General features: G+C 42.7%; 1 protein-coding gene across 6 annotated transcripts in view; it reads right to left on the bottom strand.

Moving 5' to 3' along the window:
* znf512b (zinc finger protein 512B) overlaps positions 1 to 16,098 on the bottom strand; it is a 38,402-nt gene that overhangs the window by 21,233 nt on the left and 1,071 nt on the right. For 2 of the 6 annotated variants that reach the window (XM_028993243.1, XM_028993242.1), the window contains exon 2: positions 14,568 to 14,693. In XM_028993243.1, the coding sequence (XP_028849076.1) occupies positions 14,568 to 14,691 (124 nt within the window). In that variant the 5' untranslated portion in view covers positions 14,692 to 14,693. Of the gene's footprint in view, positions 1 to 14,567; positions 16,095 to 16,098 lie in introns of those variants that run through there. The other 4 variants (XM_028993238.1, XM_028993240.1, XM_028993239.1 and 1 more) reach the window with 2 other exon arrangements.

Below are 16,098 nucleotides of genomic sequence, written 5' to 3'. Positions count from 1 at the left end.
TTTCCATTCCGAAGGGTGGACCGCCGGCTGGCTGTCCTTGGCTAAGCGGGGTTTTAGTATTTGCAGGTGCGAGGCTGAGTCACCGGGTTATGGCCCGTGTTTGTGCGGTAGTGCTAGCGTGTCAAACGCAGCAGAACGCAAATAATAATAAATTAATGATCTGTGAAGACTCACCAGGGCAGGGCTGCTTAGCAACTGAGCAATAACAGGAGCATCAGGTCGGCTGCGGTGTGTGTGTGTGTGTGTGTGTGGTGTGTGTGTGTAATTCTGAGGCAGTGTTTTGCGGGGTATAAATGAGGACCCCTGCGGATGAAGGGATTCTCTCGAGCCAGAGTAAATCACCCATAAATCACCCAGGTACCTTACAGCTCAGAGGACAAGCTCCCTGGGTTACCCCCCCGCCCCCAACCCCCTCCATCATCCACACTCTAACCAGTCTATTTATCTTTCTCTTCTCTGATAGTAATTCCCCTTTCCGCTACTATTTCACTCTCTCTTCCTCACCACTGCTTTCTCTTGCTCTCTCGCTGCTGTTAGTAAGAAAGGAAGGATCGTTCATTAACGTGATCCTCTCTGCCACAATTAGCCCTCTCATATATCACCAGCTCTCCCAGCCCTGTGACTCTATGGGACATGAGTGGAGCGGCGTGGAGGGGGGTGGATGGGCAGAAAAATGCTTTAATTACACGTCAGAGAGCCTCTGCGTTCAGGGTCTGGCTTTTACGACCAGACCTTCATTGTGCTTCCAAATGCGGCCTGTGGACTGCGCGCTGGCCCCGGCAATCCAGATCATAAATGTTCAAATCTGGTGAATGATGTCAATAATATTACAAAATGATCACTATTTGTTACATATTGATACTTTTCTCAGTATTAATGGAGTAGTTTTTTGTAGGTAGTTCAGGGAAAAAATAAATGTAGGAAAAAATCCATCATGTATATCCTACCGTATTGTGATAATCCATGTACAGCATTTATCAGACGCCCTTATCCAGAGCAACTTACAGTCAGTAGTTACAGGGACAGTCACCCTGGAGCAACTTAGGGTTAAGTGTCTTGCTCAGGGACACAATAAGTAAGTGGGATTTGAACCTGGGTCTTCTGGTTCATAGGCGAGTGTGTTTCCCACTAGGCTACTACCACAATACTTTATGCTTGGTTCTAAAGTAGCATGTTCTACAAAAGAACCTCCGGTTAAACTGAGAAATCTTAAGACCTTATGTTACTATACAGCAAGGGAGCTATGAATTACAATTACTTGACACTATGAAATTTTCATGCACTCAGGTGCATCATCACATTCTATTTTATTTCTGTTATCTGTTCATTTAGTTCAGCCAGAGGTTGAAAAAAAGGGAACAAATCAGAGCGTCTTCCATGACTGGAATAGAGTATTCTTGAGTTGAGTCTATAAGGTAACAATAATATAATATCAAGATAACCTTGTTTTAATTATAAAATTGGTTTGACTAAAAAAAAAATTGTTTTTGTCTGTACCACTAGGTACTTGTACTATACTGGCTGGGTTAAATAGAATTACATTAACAAAAAAGAGACTAAAATACAATTTTCTTTGACTTAAACTAGACTAAAGTATTAATGGATAATTCTGACTAAACTATGACTAAAATGCTCATACTTTTAGTTGACTGAAACTTGACTAGATTAAAATGAGTATGGATGTGACTAAGACTAATAAAAACTGAAATTACAGCTTGACTAAAATTTAGACAAAAAAACTATACCTCGAACTTGGGTTTACAGACATGCTCATATCTTGGTTGATATGAGCAATGTCATGAGAAAAAAATTATTTGTTTATTACTATTTAATTCTGTTTATGTAATCTCTTAAGACATGTTGGTTAAAATGGAACTGGCATTTATGACATCTACATGAGTGTGTGTTTCAACCACAGAAATCAGGCAAAATCAGAAGAGGCTTTGAAGCAGATTTTGAAAGTAACCCTACACACAGCAGAAACTCCTCCTCAGGACCTTCTGGAACCGCCCGCTATCCAAACGACCAAATCACGCTCACCTCCAAGCTGATTATAAATGCCTTATTGCATTTTTAAATCAATAAGTAAAAAACTAGGGCTGTCACAATATGTTTGACATTATTGATTGTGTCAATGCAAAATAGGTGCACCAATGACTTAGGTAATGATGCTGGCCACAAATGGTAAAATGGCCTAGACCATTGGTTGGCAACCCATGGCTCTTTATATATATTTTCATGCTTGTTAATAATTGCCGTTCTGACAGCATGTAAAATCATCGCGACCCACGCCCCTAAAACTAATTTCACAAGCAACACACTAGACTAGATTTTTATACATGACATAAAAGTAAAAATACAGTGTTATGATCATTTTACATGCTAAAACGAATTTACAGCTCCATGTGATTTCTATTTTGTGGAAACCAAATCCAAATGGCTCTTTGAGTGTTAAAGGCTGCCAATTGTATAAAATTAAAAAATATAAATGTTACCAAATGCTCCTCTGGTAGTATTTAGCACCTATTTCACTCTTGCTTGAATTTAATTTTGTAATTTTGAGTTTAAGGACAAATAACGTACTGGAATATTATGAAATGAATGTTTTTTCATTCTGATATGTAAGTTAGAATGTATAAATCGCTATATTAGTCAATTACTGTGGAAATAATCAAGAATGTAATCAAATAGATTAGGAATGCATCATAAAAATGATTGAATCGTTAGATTAATCGTGTTAAAATTATTCATTTGGGACTGCCCAAATAAAAACCCACAATAGAGCCCATGAAATTGTTCTAATCTGCCAAATATAATGTTTGCAAGGGGATTTTCTTCTCACGTTAAAATACTTACTGGATACATGACCTAGGCAGAGCGTGCTCTCTCCATCTTATTCCTGTCGGCTGAGGGATTTCGTGTAATCTTGGATTTTACCCAGAACATGCTAGAAGTCAGAGACTAAATCTACAGTTTTCCCCCAACAAATGTCACATATTTAACGCATCTAAAGAAATGACAGTATGGAAGGATGAGAGTGTGGTGCACAAGGCAAGTTTTTTGTTAACTGAGTGTGTCTTCCAGAATGTTAGGTCTTTAAAAAGCGAGAATAATTGATGTGTGCCCTCTTGAGTAGGCTGCGTTTACGTTGCTATGGGAATGGGACCCTCTTGTATTCACACTATTCAGCCCCCTTCTAGCGCAAAGACTCTACACATGCAGATACACACACAAACACACTGTTTGCACTAGTGCTCACAGGATTAGCGTGTGGTCAGATGCACGAGCATGCTGGAGACGCTGGGCCGGGTCTGTGGCTTTCGCCGAGCAGACAACCCCCCCCCCCACGGCGACCAGAAACATGAGCGTCTCAACTCGAACAACAAAACATAGCTTGTCCTTAATACACACACACACTTCTTTTTTTAGGTGAAACAAAGGGAACTTTCTCCATTAACACCCTCCCCCTACATGGCCGACATGCACACACACACAAACAGTTAAACCCTCTTTCCTACACACACAGAGACACACAAACCCGACGCAAGATCCTCCCAGCTGTCTCCAACTACAGCTGCACATTGTTCTTTTTCATCCTCACTGAAGCAGGAGAGAGCGAGAGAGAGCGAGAGAGAGAGCACCCAAGACTGCTGCCAAATGCATAATGATCCCAAAAAACCCGGCCACTCTCCCTGCCTCGCCTGGATCCACAATCTCTTCATTTCTTCCGTACGCCATGAGGTCAACAGCAACAAAACGGCGAGGAAATAAATAAATTATTCAAGCCATGCCACCATTCCCTGACACCATCAAATAATATTTTATCACAAGTTGAGAAATATATACCTGGCCCAAAATATTATCATTCCTGCTTTGCATACAGCAGTGGAGCAAAACAAAACTTCCTTTCATTTCGAGTGGAGGTCCGCTGTGGACCCCAACGCGTTCCTGCTGTAACCCTATCAGCTTCCTTTCCACGCTTTGCCATGACAGCTGTTTTGTGGAAGATGTAGACTGAGCAGAGCCATTAAAATCTTGCGCTGCCTTTCGGCAGGCTACTGGCCACTAACAACAGACACTTTGTGGAAGACAACAACTGGCGGCTACAGTTGGCTATTGTAAATCCCCATGGTCTGGGTTATGGTATGACATTTGGATGGTGGAGATGCGTTCTGTAGAATCGGATTTTCAACCAGATGTTTGGTAATTTTTAGGATGTAACACTATATTGAACACCAAAACTTCACAGTTAAAAACATGTCTGGGTTCTATTGTAGGTCTGTGACAATATTCATTATTACTGAAACTACTACAAGGTTATTTCACTAGCGCTCTACATTCTCTCCTCGTAAAAAAAAAAACTTTGCATAGAGCAGCTTACTACTCACATACATTTTCACGCAAAAGCCCGCTTACAACAATCAACCTACATAAGCAAGACACACGAATAGTCTTGCCTAAGAACCAGAAGGTCACAAAGTCACAGGTTCAAACCCCACAAACTAACATTGTGTCCCTGAGCAAGACACGTAAGTCTTGACAAGTCACAGAGAGAACTGAAACCTCGCAACCAGGAAACCTCGCAAATCCCAAGCAGGAAAGACTAACAGTGTAATATCATACTTGGAACTGCAGCTTTAGTCAAAGTGGAGAGTGTTCACCTGTGCATAATCATATAATTGTATAAAGCTATCCTGTTCGTGTCTGTTCACCGTCAGGTCATTGCGTGGTGATGTTCCCCTGTATCGTGTTATGTATTAAAACCCCTGTCCTGTTACGTCGTGCGTATGCATCCTCCTTCCTCGCCATGTCCAGCTCAACGTGACATGAACAGTTCCAAATGCCAGTCACTTTTGCCCCAGAACCTTCAGGCACCTGCTTAGAAAACTGAAGATGAAGAAAAGATCCATGATTCAACTTGAGAGCATCCATACAAATAAACAATAGAATGGCTTCAGAAGAAAAATGACGTTTTGAAATGGTCCGGCCAGAGCCCAGACCTAAATCTAATAGAATGTCTGTGGGGTGTCCTGAAGATGGTCCTGCACAGGAGATGCCTCCTGACAGATTTGGAATGCTTATGCAAAAAATATTGGGTTAATATTGCCTAGTCAAGATTAGAAGTGCAAGGCTACTTGCTCGGTCCACCCTGCACGGTTCAATACGCCCCTGAGGTCCGCAGGATTTTGGTTTCACAATTTATTTTGAAATTGATCCAAAAATGTTATTGGATGCTTGTTCAGTCATTGGCGCTTAACAGTAGCCTAGTATATTATAGCCTGTTAAGCTGTAAACTGTTAATGTCCAATCACTGGTCTAGCAACTTTCTATCGAAAATGTGTTGGAACAGACCAACCATGGCAGGTCAGATAACCCACAAACTGTTCTCTTTACACACAAAACCGAAAACAAACCAAAACCGAGACCCAAAAACCAAGGTACAGAGCATGAATGGGATACCTGTACCGTAGGACTGACCGATATATCAGAATCAAACCAAAAAATAGGATTTTGCAACCCCAGACTCTGCTCCATTGGTTAAAATCAGGATTGCTGTGGGAAGACGCATGCGCAGACATGCTGGGTGGCTGGAGACAGTCAGTAAGCGAGTGGCTGGGGTGTTGGTGGAGAGTTGGGGAAGCAGGCAGAAGAGAGGCAGCTGCAGCGATGGTGGTGTGGGGAGAATGGGACAAGGTGAATGGCGAATGTAGCCAAATGAGCAAAGCATGGGTAGACAACACTCTGCAGCAGGGTAAACATTCAGACAGTAAAACAACGTTTGCTGCCCTCGCGTCAAGGTTTACCTTTCTGCTCCAAAATTGAATGCCGTTCAACGCGCCGCACTTGCCGCAGGGCTCAACGCAAAAAATAGGATCATCCTGGTAAGATGATAATATGGTGTTGTAGATCTCTGGACACTCAGACACTGATAAGATCAGCTTCCTCCATTCCCGCTTTGTGTTTTTAAGGAGAAGTCTGAACACTGCCCACTTCGATTCTACTGGTCTGGAGAATATAATGGGAATCAGAGCAAAGCATAGATGGCTGTAGTGTGCCACATTGTGCTGATGTCCCTGTATGATAGACAGTCATTATGTCAAAGTTCCATGTTAAAGCCACGGCCACTTAAATGCAAGCAAGGACGCTTGCTCCCAACTCAAGGTATGTGCTACAGTTTTTAATACACATAATATAGTGAATGATCACAAATTAAATCACAATTGCGATATTTGTCAAATAAATCACAATTTGTTTTTTTCTTAAAATTGTTCAGCCCTACTGTACTGCACCCCTAGTCAAAATGTGACATACTAATGGACTCCTACACAAGAAGATTGAATGTTGTAAGTAAATGAAAATATGTTCAATTAATGTATTCATTTAAGGGTGTGAACACATTAGAAACCAGATTTTTAATTTTTTTTATTAAATTAAGTACTCATTGACTTTTTTTTATTTTTATTTATATTAAAATCTTATGACAATAAACACTTGGAATCCTTGAATCCAATTTTTATATTAAAAAGGGAAAACCTGGCATTTTAACAGGGGTGTACATACCTTTAAAGTCAATGTATGAGTTGTTCTATAAATTAAAATTATTTTAAATATGTAAAAAACTGTACTTTGGACCATGGGTTGTTGGTACTGTTACATCAATCATTTTTACCATTCTTGCCGTGGGATTCAATGCAAAATGTAAGCGTGAATAATGCCATCAAGATCACAATCCCACATGATACCCGCACCACATAAAGTACTGTACATTTATCCCAGCACACAGAGGTAAAAGTTCAACAAAATTAATCTTTGACAGCAATGTCCACAGAAGGCTGCTTTGGCACATTGCTGGGACAGTTTCACACCTATGGCATGCACATTTTGTGTTTTAAGATATTTAATTTTACAGTCTATCAGTCAGTTATATGCCTGTAGGATATTCAGGAGAAGGGCCTTTTTATTCATTTATTTATTATTATTGTGCACTGTTGGAATGTCAGCATTCAACAATTTCATAGTTTTATAATTGATGAATTATTTGAAAAAGAAAATAAATTTTGCAATTGCCATAAAGGCAATGGTATAGAAGTTAGAATAACAATTTTCTTTCAGTGTTATATTTTTGGACCTTTGACCAAGTGTTTCCTCATTTTTGATTTTGGCCAAAAATGTCATCCCATTGCACCTCATACACCCAGTTACATGAACCAATTCCAAAAAAAGTGTTAACAGCCCTATTATAAAAAATTGTTTTGAGATGTTTTGGGAATAAAAATGGCAATGAAACAAAATAACAACAAAATGTCAGCTTGTGCACTAAGCCTACAAAAGATCACAATCAAATCACTATTAACGTTGACACTAATATACAGGAACAGTGCAAGTGAGTGAAATCCTGAGTGAGATCATCATATTGAGCTGAGCTTGCAGCCACCAATCAAATCAGGCACTGAAAGCCAGATTTACTTCAGTCCCTTTTTTCACTCTACTTCTGCATTCACTTGAATAGAGCAGCACTTAAATAAACCCAAGACTGAGAGACAGCCAAAAACTGACCGGGATAAATAAAAAAAAAACATGTAATGTTACACAAGATGATACAACTGGGTTCAATAAAGCAATTTGAAGGAGCAAAGCACACAAAAACGTGCTTAAGAGATTCAAATGTCAGCATCAAATCTGAGAGGGTGGGTATGGGAGGTGGACGGAGGTATAAAAAAGAATTAAGTGGATCACATATCCCCCGTATCGTTTCAGTAGTCCCCCGACCAACTATCAAGACCCACATTGATTTTTAAATTCATGCTCCATGAGTTTTAAACTTAGATCCATCTCCAAGCTGCAGAGCACCTGATATATATTTAATCTTACAAATCACTCACTGGCACAAGGCCAGGCACGACTGCTGCATTCATGCTGGCCCATAATGCACTCTGCTGTTAGCAGATTTCTTTCAGACACCCTGTTACCAAGGGGATAATGGGAAATGACGCCAACCACAAATCAAATACACTGGACATCAAAAGCTAGAAATTCCATATATAGAGATTTTCTTCAATGTTCAGGCATGCTCACCTGACACCACAGACATCTGAACCAGGCGTTTGCGGCATCAGGTTGTAACGGGTTTGGGTCAGGCATTATCGAGGCATTGATCATTGTAAACAAATCAAATCGTGAGAGCAGTGAAGGTTCACACCTGAATTCAATGGGTACGGAAAGTATTCAGACCCCCTTAAATTTTAGCCACAGATCTGGCAACGGTTACAAACTAATTCTGCTGATTTAAGGTTCCTAGAGCACAGTGGCCCCCATAATCCATAAATGGAAGATGTTTGGTACGACCAGAACCCTTCCTAGAGCTGGCCATCCGGCCAAACTGAGCTATCGGGGGAGAAGAGCTTTGGTGAGAGAGGTAAAGAAGAACCCAAAGATCACTGTGGCTCAGCTCCATAGATGCAGTGGGGAGATGGTTGACTTTCTACAACTTTCTCTGCAGCCCTTCATTTGGGGCTTTATGGCAGAGTGTCCTGACTGAAGCCTCTCCTCAGATCAAGGCACACAAACCCTGCATGGAGTTTGCTAAAAAAAAGGACTCCAAGATGGTGAGAAATAAGATATTATGTGTCTGATGTGTGGAGAAAACCAGGCACTGCTCTTCCAATACAGTCCCAACAGTGAAGCATGTTTTTTTTTAAAAAGTGAAGTGATTGTCACATGTGATACACAGCAGCACAGCACACGTTGCACACAGTGAAATTTGTCCTCTGCATCTAACCCATCACCCTGAGACGGGAGCTTTGACGGAGCTTTGCTCAGTGTCAACTCAGTGGCACCTTGGCGGATCGGCAACCTTCTGATTACGGGGCTAAGGTTCCTTAACCGCTAGGCCACCACTGCCCAGCTAGGCCACCACTGCCACCACTTGTGGCAGCATCATGGTGTCTGGTTGTTTTGCAGCTGCAGGGACAGAACGACTGGTTGCAATCAAGGGAAACATAAATGTGACCAAGTACAGGGATGTCCTGGACAAAAACCTTCTCCAGAGGGCTCAGGACCTCAGACTGGGCTGAAGGTTTTCCTACCAACAAGACAATGACCCTAAGCACACAGCTAAAGTAACAGTAAGGAGGAATGGCAGAGGATCCCCAAATCCAAGGGTGAAGAACTTGTGGCATCTACAAAATACTGAGGGTCTGAATACTTAGGACCATGTGATATTTCAGTTTTTCTTTGGTAATAAATCTGCAAAATGGTCTACATTTCTGTGATTTTCTGTCATATGGAGTGCTGTGTGTACATTAATGAGGAAAAAAATAAGTTGATTTTAGCACATGGCTGCAATAAAACAAAGAGTGAACAATTTAAGGGGGTAAGAATACTGTCCGAACCCACTCTGTGTGTGTGTAAATCTATGTGCCTCAGTCCTGAGGCACATAGTGAGATACATGTGAGATACATGGTGTTTTCAAGACAATATGTGCAATATATGCGGAGCAGTACTGTTAGTCAGCATCTGCATCCTCCCAGTGTTCAGGTTTTCCCCCCACTGCATGTTAGCTGAACAGACAACTTTAAATCCTGCACTGGTTGGGTGTGTGAGTATGGATGGGAGGATCTTTTCATGAAAAATGCAGTAGTGTGTACTCAGAGAGGCAGGGTCTATGGAATCCAGCCCCGTATGGCAAATGTTCCATTTTGGTTCTGGGCCCACAACATTCAGCCAGAGTTACATTATTTTATTTAATTTTTTTCTTTTATGGCCAAAAATACCCTGGCCATGTGGTGGGCTGAGGCCTGTTTCAGGTGGCACTGGCCTGAGACAGGCTGCCAACTCAGACAGTGAGAGCGTCCTCGCATGTGACCGTGACTCACCGGCCACCCCCCTCGCTTCTAACCCTCCTTGCCAAAAGCCACACATACATACACAACCCCACAGACACACAAAGCTCTGCAGTAAATATCAGTGAGAAATGAACTCTGGGGACTGTACAGTCGTGAATCCTCTGTGTGTTTTCTGCCGCACTGTGACACCGGGTCAGTGGGGAGAGATTAGCTCTCTGGAGGTGACATTCAGGCGGACGGGGAGGCAGCCCCAGTGACTGATGGCCCGCTGGCAGCGGCACAGACAGGGGAGAAGAAGAGACAAGAGGATCTGGAGGCAGCAGATGGAGACAGTGTGGTGGGTCATAGAGGTGTGCTACAGTTGAAATGTAGCACAAAAACACACACCTAAAAAGACAGGCACACACACACACACACACACTCAGACAAATTATTATATCTTGTAACAGGACTAGCAAACACACACTTCATTTTATATTTCTGTATCGCATTTATTATAAATGTGTAAAAGCATCCATCTAAAAAGCATAAACCTAAACGTAGCCATGAGTAAGGAAATTTGGTTCCTTCTAATATATAAATCCCGACTCACAAACACAGAGGGCCAGTTATTAACTGACTGGGCAGCCTCCAGAGGAAGTGGCTGCTGGGAAGGATCCAGGGGAATGGAGGGGTGAGGTGGGGGTGTTCTCACCATCATAGGTGAACATCTGCCTACGCAGTTACGCAGTTAGGGCACTAGACCACCGGGTTGCGTAGGTAAGAACCGCGGTGGCTGCACTGGCACAGCACAAGAGACGCTAACTAGTCATCCTCACCCGCCTATTACCTCGTTTACAGCATTAACATTTTTCAGCTTTTGTGTGGCTCCAAAAGCCTTTGTTGGAGGCACCACTCTGCCAAGTTAAAGTAAAAATAAATGGTCCCCAAAGAGCATCCTGTGTGCCGTGAGCCAAAATCTACATGAGCGTTCGTCCTCACAGAAAAAGAAAACATACAAGAATGCCTGAAACTGATTATTAATTGTTTTAATTAGACTCATTTCATTGCACAACACCCTGCTTTGGAAGCCAAATTCTACCTTTAAAACACTCCTGTGTGATATACAGTATACAGTAATTAAGGTAATTAGTACCTTTACTTGAGTTTTATTGTAATTTCCAACCCAATGAGTACAAAATATAATTACATTATAATATAATTAAACATCATCTCCATCTTAATTGTTAAATGAATCTTATTTCAGAAGCACCAAATATGGCCGCTATTTGTGTTCATTTTTACAAAATAGTATACTGAAAATTGGCATATAAAATGAGTTACAATAAGAACTTACTGCTCACTATCTCAATATATGCCGCAAATTGAATATAAATTGGAAATGGTATGCTCCTCTTCTCTTTCTGCTCTAGGCGCCTCCGGAGGCTCCTCCCCCTATTTCTCCTATCCCCATGCCATGTGCATCACATGACCATTACAACATGCAAGGGCCCAAAATGAGTTAACAGTGTTCCGTTCTCATTCCCTAGTTAAGTCTACTATGTATAGAACCATGAGTAGTGAATGAGTGAACAAGCGAAAATTTTGGAGTTGCCCAATGTAAGATTGTTGTTTTTTTTTTATGTAACTAAATTGGATTTAAAAATCTTGCATTCCAACATCTCAGAAGTGAAAAATATTTAATGTAATTAAAAACTTTAATGTATGTCCATTGATTTATGGGTATTTATTCAGCCCATAATTATTTTAATTCACTAATTTGAATGTTGATTCTAAATTAATTCTATTTTTTGCCGCCTTGCACTTTTGATTGAGTAAGACGTAGTCAGACATAGCAAGTGGCATGCGCTACAATCTCTGATTGAGCGTATTTCACTCAGTGAACTATCCCTCCTGGTGACGTGATGTCACTTTGAAGGGCCTGTCTGAGGGAAGAGCTTATAACACCCATCCATAAATCCACTTTTCTCCTGAGCCAGATATGCTTCCTGCACCTTCTGAATACATTTTTATCCTGCAGCAGTGCAGTGATATGCACATGGGACATTCTAATGTCTACAGGTCTATGCAGCAGCTACTGATGCTCTAGGGGAGCAGATCTAGACATGCAGTATTTAGCACCGTGCAGATGTCAGACAGAACAGTTTTCCCGTCTTTGTTGTGATCTGTGCACAGTCTCTTGATGTAATTGTTCATAAAGACGCATGCTTTTCTTCTTTTCCGAATTTTGGTCATGGATGCATAACAACAATAAACCTTGAGGACACATTTGACTACAGCAAATCCTTTTTGCATTTGCAGCTCTCGAAAAAGCAGCTTAAGCACGCCCGTCATAGAAAGTCCTCTTCACGGGTGTCTCATACTTTAAAGAACGAGTTGAGTTTAGATTATCATTAGCTACACATAGAAACATATATAATCATGCTCACTCATTATCCTTAACCGCTTAGTCCTGTAATGCAGCCCATCCCAGGACACTGGGCGCAGGGTGGGAATGTACACACACACCATTCACTCACACACTGGAACTGGAGAACCCAGAGGAGACCTGCACCAGCATGGGAAGAACATGCAAACTCCACACACACAAGGTCCAAGGTGGGATTCGAACTCACAACATACTTTTTAATTTGATTTTAATCAAATTATCCCCAATCCATTAACCCAAAAAGAACCTCCAAAATATCCCACGTCCCCACAAAGAACCTCACTTTCAAACGTTTGACATTATATTTTTCCTCTTTGCTCCAGAATAATGAAAGAATTTCACTCCATCCGTAACAGTAGAAGTGCAGATGGGTTTCTCTCCCGCAGCTTCCACTCCCAGGAAAATAAAGCACTTTATGGCTCGACATCCACTTAAGACTGTGGCAACGGCGCGGCCTGCGCTGCTGGCAGCGCTGTGCGGACGGGCCACACTCGTCGTCAGCGGCGCCACCTCACACAGCAGCGGCCCGAGACATTTCCGGCCTTCTGCCACATCTTTTGGGAGAATAAACTCTGGTTATGGCAACGTTACAGCAAAACCACGTCCCTAAGTGGCGGGTAGGGGAACCGTATCGCTATTGTTACAGCAGGAATTCCTCCAGGAGGTTCTGTTTACATGTTAAAACACAGTGGCACAAAACCACAGAACGAAGAACGGAGGAATGTTTACCCCTCCCAACGCACCATGCTGTTTTTCTCAATTCTATATTCAGCCATGCGCTGCATCATTGGCCTCTTGAGCAATATGTTGCCGTTTCCAAAAAAAGCCTAATGTGCGCAAAACCACAGAATTTTCTTCCCTCCGCGGGCCTGTAATCCATACGTTGGCAGAAACGCTTGTGTTCCGAACCCAAAATGCCTACCGTCACAATATCCGTCGATAATATCCTTTACGGTCGTGCGAGAAAAAAATAAGGCACAGTACTAATTAGAAATATTTGCTAAGGGCCACAACATAATTAACCACAGCGAGCGTCTTTCCCCCACGGCTAAACGCTAAAAGCATTTACCGCATTAGCATAGCAATCCCAGAAGGACATCAATAGAAACAGCGTTAGGGGTGTAATGGGTGTCAATTAACCAATTAGCCTCCTCACGTGCTGTAATCAATTTGCCCGCTGTAATAATGCGAGACCCTGAAGCGCATTTTGTGTCACAATATCAGCCAAAATTCTCGACAGACTATTCAACAAGTACAGCGACAGATACGTACTGAAAGCGGTTAAATACGAACAGGAAAGGGCCGAGAGTTGGAGAAGCCGCGGAGAACAGACTCGAGCAAAAAGCAATAAAAGGTCCTTACACTCCATATTTAATTCAAATGGCATGGGCCAGCAGCTCAAATATCATTCTCATTGCTCATGTGGGACCGAGGGCCAAGTGTGTTGTCCTCTTAACCAATCCTGGAAACGTTTCTCCTCCGCAAAATCCGTCTTCGCTGCCCGAGGGGGGAGGGCGGGAACAGGCCAAATTGCTTGTGGTATCTAATGATACTTGTGATTAAAATCAGTCTGATCAGGTTGCGGGGTCCGGAATAAATGAAATCCAGCCACTACATCACATGCTTCATCCAAAAAGCCCTGGTGAACCAAATTGTTAACATCAGTACACGTATCCGCATATTCATAAATCAAATGACAGCTCGGAGAGCTTCAGATAAATCACACTCTGCCGAGCAGAACCCCCTTTTTAACAAGAAAAGCTCATGGCATAGAGCTATCAGGTGACACGATTCCTGGGGCGTATTATGACAGCATAAAACTCCCGACGGTGGCGAGACAAAAGCCAGAAAACGTCCCCCTCTCTTCCCTGAGCCCTTGTTCTCTCGGAACGAGCACTGGCTCCACGCGTTACAGTCGCTTCTATGGTAAAGTATCCATAATTACCATATCCAACTAATTCTAAGTCCCAGGCGAAAGCATCTTCACCCTCTACCGCGCCGCTGACACGCTCTCCCCAGTTGATTTCAGGCGTAAGTGTAGTGGTCTGTTGGGCTGAGGAGGCCGTCCCCTCGGTCCCTGTGCTGCCATCGGACGTGTCCTGTTAAATTACTGTCCTGCTGCGTGTGACACCACGCAGGACGCTGCCTCCGCACAGCACTTCCTGTGAAAACCGCGCGCATACATGCAAATCGGAGCCGCGTGCCGCCATTCTCAACAGACGCTTCATCTGAAGATGCTTTCAACACGTGTCCAGGCCGGCTGCTGAAACGGCGCGGGGTTCAGGAAACGCACCGTGATTGTCATTCTCTGAGCTGCCGGTCCTGGCCGTCTCCGATGGGTGGGCCTGTTTGGGAAGCCGTCCCTTGGCCATGCCTGAAGGGGACTTCCCCAGACGGGCAGCACTGGAGGTCTCCATGCCTGGGGAGGTCAAATAAAAAGCATGAAGGTACAGCAAGAACAAACAAACACAAAAAAAGAGCTTTGGATAGTTTTCCACTATAAATAATGTAAAAAGTGTAATATGATTGGTCATTCTTTATCTACATTGATGACGTTTTTGACAATCATGCTTTGCAGAAACCAGGAAACGTCTGAACTTCTAAGAACCTCAGAGAGATGAAGCCACGGATCAAATTCCCCTTCTCCTGCACCGGATAACCACTAGCAGCCGCTAACATATTAAACAATATTCCAAGCTAGTCTCTGTGCTGTTGCTGAGTTGAATAAGTCACAGCAGCGATGGATGGCGTCTGCCACGTATGGCAAGTGTTTACGTTCAGCTGGAGTCGCTTACGGTGTCCTCAAATGGCCTCATGGCAGCAGGAAAGCTGATCCCCTCTCACGTCAGTCATATAAATATGAACGTATCAAATGGCAAAAAGCAGAGACAACACCCCCATTCATTCACTGCTACTGAACAATAATATCGAAAAAAACCCAAAAATATAGCATATAATGCTACGTATGTAGATTTACTGGCACGTTGGGATGTCATTTATATCCACAACCATCAATCCAGAGAAACAACAGGCATTGAGCGTGGAAATAGATTAAGCCTGACAATAACTAATTAAAATGAACAGGATTGATTACAGCAGGATCAGGCCTTCCTATTAACTTACATTAACAGCACTTCAGCACTTGATTAGGCCGGCTTCTCAAAGCTCTCTAATTTGACGCTTTCCTGGAATTGTTCAAACTGCCATTTGTAAAACATATATATAAAACATAGGATATCTGTACTTCCAGCGCATTTTATTAGCAATATTATTACAATTAACTAACCAATCATAATGAGTAAGCTGCCGTATGAATATGATTTTGGTCTCTAAGAAAACACACACACACACACACATAAATTGCTCATCCTGTGCTGCACCCTGTCTGTATCTCAAGTACTGGAGGGACAAACCAGAACCCGGACGTTGACAGAGAGAGGAACTCTGTGTCTGTGTGTGTGTCTCCATGATGAAGACAAGCCGCAACAGCGCCTGAGGTGCACCTCACCAGACAGCCGCCAAACCGCAAAGTGTCCGTGGGCCACGAGGTAACCAGAGCCCAGGGGCCGAGGCCTGGTCGTCCACATGGCCCAAATCTAGGACTCTAGAACCCCAGAACCTGGACCTGTGTAACCCAATAACATCCCTTCCAGCCTCGCTAGACCACGCCTATACGCGACTGACCCCGTTATTACTGTACCTCCCCGGTCTATAGAGCGGGGAGGTAATAGGATGATATAAAAAACAGCTGGTGAGTGTGAGAGAGGTATTTAAGGAATTTAACACACACACACACACACACAGAGAGAGAGAGAAAGAGAGAG

Source organism: Denticeps clupeoides, chromosome 10 (assembly GCF_900700375.1).
Source record: "Denticeps clupeoides chromosome 10, fDenClu1.1, whole genome shotgun sequence".
Taxonomy (NCBI): domain Eukaryota; kingdom Metazoa; phylum Chordata; class Actinopteri; order Clupeiformes; family Denticipitidae; genus Denticeps; species Denticeps clupeoides.
Note: the sequence above shows the minus strand (reverse complement) of the source record. Positions and strands in the feature narration are given on the sequence as shown.